Source organism: Geospiza fortis, unplaced genomic scaffold (assembly GCF_000277835.1).
Source record: "Geospiza fortis unplaced genomic scaffold, GeoFor_1.0 scaffold112, whole genome shotgun sequence".
Classification (NCBI taxonomy): Eukaryota; Metazoa; Chordata; class Aves; order Passeriformes; family Thraupidae; genus Geospiza; species Geospiza fortis.
In genome coordinates, this window is record NW_005054298.1 from 26814506 (window position 1) to 26824900 (window position 10395).

At 39.2% G+C, this 10395-nt stretch overlaps 1 protein-coding gene across 1 annotated transcript in view; it reads right to left on the reverse strand.

Annotated features, from left to right (window-relative positions):
- Nucleotides 1-10395, reverse strand: part of SLC39A10 (solute carrier family 39 member 10) — a 32406-nt gene that overhangs the window by 17614 nt on the left and 4397 nt on the right. The window contains 2 exon segments of the mRNA XM_005415965.3: nt 211-665; nt 668-1184. Of these exon segments, the coding sequence (XP_005416022.2) occupies nt 211-665; nt 668-1175 (963 nt within the window). The 5' untranslated portion in view covers nt 1176-1184.

Consider the following 10395-nt stretch of genomic DNA (forward strand, 5'->3'; position numbering starts at 1 on the left):
GATCTCAGATTCAGAAAGAAGCCCAAAAAAGGTGTGTGTGGTGGTAGTATTCTGGAATATTGGGAAGGGGAAAAGCTTTACAGATCCAATTCATACACTGTATTACACTACGGTCCCAAACACGCCTCTCTGTTACTTGTGGGTATGCACCTTCAGTCATTATGTGACAGCACTGAAAGTCAACTTACCAGCTCTCCATGTCACACTCACCTCTTCATGCTTGTGCTCATCCTCACTGTGCTCCTTGTGCCCGCGTGCCGCAGGAAGGGCATGTTTCCTTACGCTGATCTGCTTGTGCGAGGCCTCTCGCTTGCTGGTGTGGCGGTGCCCGGTGGCGCTGCCCACGCTGCCGTCCTGGTGGCCGTGGCCAGCGGAGCGGTCACTGCCGTGCTCGTGGTGGTGCACGTGCAGGTGAGAGGCGTCGTGCACGTGGTCGTGTTTGTGCACGCGGTTGTGCTCGTACTGATCGCCGCCATCGTGCTCCGGAGCGTAATCCCACGTGGCGTCTCCCGACGTCTCGCTGATCTTCTTCTGCTTCTTCTTCTGTTTGCGCTGTTTGCGCTCGGGCTGCTCCTGCGTGGTGTTGGTGTCCGTGGCAGGCTCGTGGCTCTGCTCGGCAGGGTCGCCGTGCCCGCCGGCGTCGTGGCGCGAGTGGCGCGTGCCGCCTCTCTCTCGGTGTCACATTTGTGATTTCTCTTTGCAGACGCACCGACCGCGGTCTGGTTTTCTGAATCTGAGTGGCTGTGAGCATGGTTATGAGGATGAAAATGCTTTCCTTCCTGTACTTCCAAAGCATACAAGTGAGAAACATGATCGTGGCCAATATCATCATGATTTATCATCACTACTTTTACCTCTCCCAAACCAAGGCTTATTAACAGTTTTTCCAGGCCAAAAAAAGATAATCTTCCATTTTCACCATAGCGATCAAAAATCTTTTCAATGTAGTATTTTTGTTCATTTTCTGCTTCCAACGTTGAAAATTTACTGGGCATAGATTCTGTTCCTCCATTCTGGAAGTATGATTCATTTGAGATCTGATAGTCATTATGGTCGTGCACACGATCCTTTTTGGGACCGTTGTTGTGTCCATCTCCATGGCAATGATTGCACTGATGAAAAATAAATGTCAGCAAACAAATGATGCAAAATTTTGTGTGCATGTGTACCTTCATCTCTGTTTCCTACAAGAAACACAAAGGGATGCACTTAGCTGCAAAGCAATCTCAATGTCAATTTATATGGCCTATCAGTTTGGTACTTATGCCAACTGAATCACTCACAAAGCTTTTTAGATATTGGCAATAAAAGAATAGCAATTGCAGTACTTTTACTGCAGAAATTGTGTTAATGTACTTTTCTTATCCAACAGTGAGACAGACTGTGTATTTTAGAGATGTGGTTTTACAAACCATACTGACAGGAGGTGATGATAAGAAAAAGATTAACAACATTTACAGTCAGTCATATCAGAATATTTTTGTGCATATTTTCAGAGGCATCTATACTTATGATAACCTGTAATATTGAAAATCTTGATAAAACACAAGCTACAAAAGAATGAGAATTATTTTAAAATAACAATGCTGTAATTTCCTGTTCACAGGGATGACAGGCAGGTAATACAGCTGAAAACCCACACACCATTTGTTCTCTTTTTGTGCTGCTGAAGTGCCTCTACTAAACACACACTGCACAATTCCCTGTTTTGAAATCATCCATTATCAATGTACAAATAAGCTGCCATTAACTAACTTCAATGTATTGCTTATATGTTCATATTTTTAGTACTTTTCACTTACATTTGTTTACTGACTTCAAAGATCTATGTGGACAGCCATTTAAAAAGTAGGGTTATATGGAAAACATCTGCTTATGCAACTCAAAAAATACTGTTAATGCTGACAACTGTTGAGCTGAAAGCACTTAGTGCTGATTTTTAGAAATTCTATCATTGGGACAATGTGGTTTTTTAGTGTTACATGTAAAAAACTTACAATTCAACACCAAGTTATGAAGAAGACACTGCAAAAGCTTTTCTTGTGATCAGAACTGAAAACAAGCCACCACTTTACCCTGCAGCAAATGTAGGAATGTGAGGAGACAGGACACAGGCCAGCTGTGCTGTAAGCTCTTACCACTGCCAGTGGTTTTAGTTCCTGATGTGCACCTTGACTCGAGCTGCCACTGGCCCTCCATCCCCAGACACGAGTGACCTGCACCCTAAAGTGCCACTGACTCTCACATGAGACAGGAGAAATTTGGTTGTCCTTCCCAAGCCCCCCACAGCAGCCCACTAAAATGTGCTTTGTGAAACCGGCCAGGTAAGTGCTCTGCAGCAAACCACATACATTTGAAGTCCATCTTACTTTCCCAAAATATCTGTTGGAAGCTCCTATACTTGTAACAGGTCGGCAGAGAAAAGGAAGGAGCTGTCTTCTAAGGACTTTATATGGCAAATAAATGTGTCAACACAGAAGACAGGGAAAAACTTTTCTCTTGTTAATCTCTACAAATCCAAAATATGAAAATTCACTTTTTCACTGGAACTTCAAAAGCTGACAAATTTTATTTAAAAAGCAAACCTCTCTTTTGCAATGCTGTCCCATTTAGAAACATAAGCCCAGAAGAATATCTGGGCTTATGTTTTTACATGTAAACTGCGTCTGCATCGGCATCAAAACTGATTCCATGGATGCCAGATAGGTAAATGGCTACTCATTGTACATTAGTGGCTTATTTTTATAAACAGCTGGTCAATTATCAGTCTGGAATAATCATAGTTTGTCTCCAGTTCAGTCCCCTACATTCCAGTTACTGATTCCAGGGTTGTGCTAAACTTTTTCAAGTACTTCAGTATGGTAAGTTCACCCCCAAAACTTATTGAAATATTATTCTCATATATATATATGTATATATATATAAAGTAATACTACATTTGTAGGTAAGAAACCTTTTCTCCCCCTTTGCCACATACTGGTAATACAGTCAGAACAAGCAAAGTTAAATTATTCTCATTTAAACAAGCATGATCCAGACTAAAATATCTCTACCAGGAAATTCATGACTAAAGCATGCTCATAATCCTTTTCACAACCTCATGATCTTTTCCATGTGACTGTCTCATACAATACTACTAATACATTACTTGGAAACTTTAGTCATGCATCCCTAATTGTGGTGTTTAGCTTTGAATGGTACCTTTTCTCCATGCCCTAGTGGTTAAAATAGTCTGAACCTATGACTGTGTCTCGTTGCTGAAGAGCTGAGCAGTCTCAGAGCAGTTTCAAAATCAATTACTTGTCTGTTTTCAGTTAGAACAATAATAACCCTAGCACAGTATTTTTGATTTTCTATTGCATAATATTCGGTATCTTCCATTGCATATCTTGCTATGGAACAGATACTTAAAAAACAAATGTTCCCATAATAAAAAGTTTCCAAAAGAACAACCAGAAAGAATTAATTCTTTTTTTCTTTTTAAACGAGTTTCATTATTCTCTAGGCAACTGTAAATACCTGTCATGTTTAACCTGTCAGGCGGCACTCATGTGTATAATACTGGAAACCTGAAGTCCAAGTTCTGTACACTTCAGTGGCACAAAATTGTGTATAGCTGATCTCATTATAGGAACATTAAGACTCTCAAATCCCCCTAGAGAATATGCAAGGGCAGCCTGAGGACAAGGCTACAGCAAAGTTGAAAAAGACTCTGCCTATTACTGCTGTCAGCCTTTGCCTGATTCTGTTCAGTGTTTGATTCCCTGCTGCCGGCCCTCCACAGCTCTGACGGGCAGGAGCACGATCCCAGCACAGGAGGGAAGACTGCCGAGCTGTGGGGCAGTGAAATACAGCACCCCTAAAGGGCAGGGCTGGACTAACAGCACCTGCTGCACCTCCCTGAGCTGCAGGGAGAACAAGCAGAGTCCTTCTGACACCTCAGGCAGCAGGACAGCCCCCCCAAGCCAAGCTCCACAATTAGAACATGTACGCATGCAGGGGGGCAGAGATCAGTGTGTCCCACCAGAGGGCATTTCAGAAATGCACACGATGCTGCCCAGGGCACCCATCCCCTCCCCACACAGCAGTGCAAGAGATCATCCCCAGCAAATGGAGAACCCATTGAGCTTCCACACACACAGAAGCTTCAGGTGCAAGCACATGGGCAGTGCCATGGAGAACTCAACACATCTCTGTGCAAACCACTGTCTGCCTAGCGTGCTTCAGCTACCTAAGCAAAGGCACCTGTGATCAGAGTTGGGTTTGGTTTTGTTTCTTGTAAAAATCTTTCTTTCATTCAATGTCCCTTGGATTTCTGAAATTTATCCATAGTGCTTACTATCTATTTTAACTGTTCTTTTTACATAGCACTTTACGCCTTAAAGCCTGGAATATCATTTGTGGGGACATCTTTGTTTATTTATCACTGACTGTTTCACTGAGACTAGAAAACTAGTTCAAGAGTTAGGCTTTCCTTTGAAACAACAAACTTGGATTCAAATAATGCAGTCATACAAAATCCAAACTCAAATGAAAGCCACATCTGTTATTCCAGCACTTGCAGCCCACGCAGTACAGCATTTTTTCCATGTACAATGCTGACAAGAATATTTTAAGTGCCCAGCTTTCTTCCCCCCAATCCTTTTCGTTGTGTACTCCCAACAATTTTAATAACCTGAAATATTTGTAATATAAATGCACTGATTTCTTCCCTTCCCACGCTCCTTCCCAAGTAATTTCAGTTTCACTCCCTTGTTGTTCAACTTTCTTATCCTTGTTTGCTCTGAAGAATGTTCTGCTCATCTACGAAAAACATCTTTGACTCCTCTAAGTTACTCAGCTTGAATGCCAGAGAGTAAAGTGCCTTAGCAAGACTTCATGGGCACCTACGAGTTCCACACCAAACACATGCTCCAGCTAAGCCAAGAGAGAACCCAGAGAGACAAGAGGTGCTAAAAATAAGGACAAAGCAATATTCTTACCAAACTAAGGCATTCTCACTGTGAGGCACTGCAAGTTCAGCACTTGTGCAATTCATTTCTGTTAGGAACTTCTCAGAATACCAGCTCTATGAGAAATGCCAGTTTCTTAAAAAGAGAAATATTACTTGAAATCATTATTGACTACACAAAGACAGTTTTTCTTACAAGTCCTGGAAATTTAGCAGCTTTTCTATACTGCAGGTATTCACTCCAATGTATGTGCAGGAGAGATGTATGCAACTTCCCCCCCATCCTGAACAGTGCAATCCTTCATAAAAATATTCAGTTAAAAAAAAAGGCTGGAATCTGAAAATCCAAACGAACCTACTCTATATTTTTAAAATTTCATATTTTTTAACAAATACTAGAATACAAAATCCTATTAATCTAGCACAGATTTTTAAGGTAAGTTTTTTTGAAAATTTAATGTGAAATTAATATATTGTTGTTACTGAAAGACATTTTAAGAAAGCCATAAACACATTTTAACTAAATAACAATCTGGTTTTGTTTTATCAGTCTTAAGCTGACAGCAGCTTCTGCTAATGGAAACAGGAAAACATGCTACGGATCAATAAAGTTAAAATTAACCATTTCTAACTTCAGTTCTCACCCATCTCCTGTACTTTCTTCCTTCTTCAATTTCAGTGAAACAGGTTTGTGGATTTCAGTGAAACAGGTTTGTGGATTTCAGTGAACCTCATTCATTTGAAAACCTATAGCTCAGTAGGAGGGGCACTTTGTAAGAACAGAGCATTAACTAACTGATCCAAGCCCTGTTTGCCAAGTTAATACCAGATAAGACTTACAGAGTACAGAAAGCATTTATGCATAACTGAACACACCATGAATACTCCCTAAAAATCTGAACTGTGAAGTATTTGAAAAGCCAAGTCCCAAGCATAATAAAATGATCTTGAACTAATACAGTAGCAATCTACCAGCTCAGTTATCCAGAAAGGAGCATTTATTCTGAACATAAGAAAACTGGAGAGCTTTCTTCAAAGGGTCAGTTATTTGTAAGAAATTGCTGAGTACGGGATCCTTCTCAGAGCTCAAGATAATATAAAAACTTCAGAATACTTGGAAGTTCTGTAAGTACTAGTTCTGCTCACCAAGAATTAATTTGCAGTCTTTCATATATAAATTGGATGTAGTCCATGAAACACCTATTAATGCACAGAATTTATAACAGAGCCAATTTGCTTTTGTGCCAATATTCTGTATTGAATATACTGTTCCATTAGATCCTATTAAGATACCAACCAGCACTTGTAAGATTGAAATAACTGAAAAGATAAACCAGTTACAGCTGCATTTTAATACTTCATTTTTCTTCTGAAAGTAAGCAAATTGTTTTGGTTACAACCAAAGCTGAAGTTCAACAAATATTTTAAGATGGTGTTGCACTTAAAGCAGCAGTGCTGCCGTCCCCCACTGCTTCACTCTCTCGTTCCCATGCCCACAAAACCATTTGTGGACACCAGCACATTTGTTTGCTGATCTGTTCACTGTGCAGCTGTACAACTAGATTCTGCTGAAAAAAAGCCTAGAAAAAGAAAAAAAAAATTATTTTCATGACAGATTACTTTTCCTATCTGGCTTACTATACAGCTGCACAAACACCACTGTCCACGCACAAAAAAGAGCCACCCAGCTGTAGGTGGGAGCACCAGTTACTGATCTGGTTGATCTGCAGTCTAACAGAACATTCTGACAGAGCACAAATAAAACAAATGGCCACCTCAAAATGCACTCAAATAACATTGTAACTTATTTCCTGTTTAAAGCCATTTGAAAATAATTTCTCCAACTTTCCCTTCAGAATAGAATATAACAATATTTCTAATAAAGTATTAAAACCAGCTGCAGTACTTCTATTTTCTCATAACTTACACCACTATAACTACTTCATCCTTGCACCACATTGTAGTACTTGTGGTATGTTAGAAGGCATAAAAGGCAAGTCTTTGATGAGTGTTTAATACCTATATCTTTATAATAAACCTCTCTTCATCACTGCTACAATCAGAAAAGGAATTATGCATGCCTACTGCTAAGCCAATGGCTTATCTCACTTGAAAAAACCAGAAAAATTAATTTAGAAAAGCTGTCAATTATGGAAGTCCACTCAAACATGAGACTAAAGCAAACTTTTACATGTGCTATGCCAAGTTAGAGCCCAAGTTAGTGATTGTGAAGGCCATTCCTAGAACGAAGAGGTTTCAAACTATATACCATTGAATCAAATCTGTATTTTTAAATAAGGGATTTAGTTAATGAACCAACATCACAGACTTTTCTAAGGTGCTCTACCAACAAGCCACTCAAATTCTTCTTAGCAAAGTTATTCAGTCAAGAGAACAAACCCAAACTGCTACTCTTAGCAGGCAGCTACTGGAACCAGTGACATCTTGAGTTAATGAGCTCCCAAATGTGTCTTTGTTCAGTAACTGTGGGAGACAAAGGAGTTTGTGAAGGTGTCTTGGCAGATTCAGAAGTAACACTTAACCAGTCTGACACAGGAATAAAATAGCAGTACATATTTCAGCAGGCAAATCCACCAACAGAATAGCCAGCTGAACCACTTAGTGTCATTTTCATCACATTCCAGGTGAGACCTCAACAGAATTTGTGCCATTTCCCTGACATCATTTATTTTAACCAGGATTATTCTGAAAGATCTACCTGGCTACTCATTACAGGTTTGTGTGGTGATGGAGGCAACCATTCAAACTAATACAAATACTGACTGGCTCTAAAAATCACTCACCATGAACAATAAACCTTTCTTACCAAGGTATTAGCTCAGAAGGGACACAAGTTTAGGATGAAATAATGAAAACACAGAATTCAATATCCAATATTACTCTTCGTGCAAGATTAGAGACAGAAGAGGGACAAGGAAGCACAATATTACTGGTAATATGTGAGGCAGAAATATTAAGGGTCTGGCATTGCTTATTGTCAAGGAAAGTAAAACTGAAGCAAACTGTAACTGCATGTCCAGAATAAAAACCTGCAGAGCACGTGAGGCATCATTTTGGTATTTCACTCCTATTCAATCACTGCTTGATTGAATACAAGGAACTCCTGTATGACATTTTTAATAGGATATGGGCAAAACTCAGCAAAACATGTGGGGTTTTCCCATTGTAGAGATGCATTCCTTTTAAGCGTAGAACAATGTACTCCTCTAGGTGTTTCACTGTGAGAATATTTTGTTTATAAATATAATTAATCCTTTGTCTTTGCTGATTTACTGTTATCAATTAAGCTACAGTAATGGAGAAAATTCCAGTAAATTACTGTATCTATAAAATCTCTCAGGATGTTCCACAAATAAGTGGCAATTTGCCTTTCTCTACTTCATTTCTGTTTTAAGAACTCAACAACAGTACAATACAAGGCAAAGTATCATCTTAAAAGACTGGTAAAGTATTTTACATCACTCATTGTAACTGTTTACTGCAATTAATTTGAATCACAGAGCTTGATACAAGGGAAACAACAATAATTTGCTATACTTGCTGCATTGTTATTAAAGCATCTCATTTTCATCTGTTCTTTCAGGAGTCAGCATTAACCCCTCACATTCTTCTCCCTACTACTGAACATACATTGTTAGCAAAAGCCAATGTAAGAATTTTTGCCTAAAGCCACCAAAAATGAACTTCTGTGACTCCGTATCACACTGCTAGACACAGATGGATAAATTTAGACTACCCACTTTAGAGAACTCAATCTCTTATCTGGAGTACAAAGACAGCAACTCAGTGAAAAAATAACTAGTTATGGGCATAATACAATGAAAAGCAAAATTTTGTATCTACATCCTGCTGCAGCTACTGAGTATTTATTTACTGAATGTATGGTCTGGGAGCAAGTGGACCCTGTTAATATAATGCAATGCCTCTGCTGAACAATTGCCTCAAAGCACAGTTCAGAACAGCAAGGATGGAAATCTATCCTGTTTATGTATTGTAGCAGACATCAAATAAATAGGAATATATTATATTTAGATTAAAAACTTAGTATTGCAAGGCAACACGTCATTTTGCAACTGAGATACTGTCTTCTAGAGACAGATGTTCAGGTCAGCACAAAAAAAAAGCTTCTATATTCTGCAAATAGCACCAGACAATATATATGGCCTATATGATACCATTTGCATTTCATGGAATCAAAGTGCTTATCAGGGTGGTGGAGCCCTGGTGGGAAGAGGCCTTCCCTGACAGGAATGGTTACAGGAATTGCACAGAACCCTGGGAAGTAATGCAACCATCATGTGAAACACAGAATGCAATCTGCCACTGGCAGTGAAGCAGCTTTTCTGTACTGCTCTGTACAAGGTATGAATGAAGCAGGACTGAGAAGCAGCCCTGGCTCGCTGCTCCCCCTTGCAGGAACACTCACTTGGGACATTACTAGGGATTGAACTCAGCTGCCAGCTGTACAAATGACATATGGCTATCATGAGCAATCCTAGATGGAATTCTCGCTACTCAATCCTATTGAAAATGCACATCAATATTAACAAAGATATTGCTCAAAAAAAAAAATCCATAAAAAGAATCATATTGAACAATGTCTACTGAGACTACCTTGAGGATTACACACACTTTTCCTTTGTTTTTCTTTGCTGCTCCAATCTCAGTATGGTTGCATTCTATTATCAGCAATTAGCTGGTTAAAGGGTAACTATTTATAGATATCAAATCACCAGGTGTAAATAATTTATCATTTACAGTTATCTTTGAGAATTCAAGGTATTATTTTTGTCCATTAATAATCATCACCCTAATCAGCTATTTATGAATGTAGTGCAAGTCAGGTAATCTAGGTATCTGCATCTTTATATATAAATTTTATGACAAGCCCTGCCTGGAATTCATGTTGGATTACAGTGGTCTTTATTAGGACCTGCAATTGGTAATTATTTCTAAAGCATTTATAACCTACATGCAGAAACACTGCACAAAGCCTCTGTTTATTGTATTTACAATTTTATACAAATTCCGCATGAAACTTCTTTCATGCATTCTTAACCTGAAGAGCATTTTATCTCACATATGCATTTTATCTTATCTGACCAACCACTATGTAGATTGATGACTTTCAGACATGATCAGTTAGACAGCAGCTTCCAGTATTACAAAGACTTTCTCCCAAAGCTACATTGGTTCGGCTACCTCAGTGACTTCAGAACTGTGTCTTTATAACTTAGGATATTATTCAGACTTAGTCACACTTATTCAGATTTGTTTAATACTGACTTGTGACTGTCAACACAGAACAAAAAGAGGGGCAGGTTTCTCTCACAGACTTCATGAGGCTACAGAGAAGGTGACAGCCAGATGAGAATGAAGCTCCTGGTCACTGAAAGAAAAAGGCCAACAGCTGAGTCATTCCT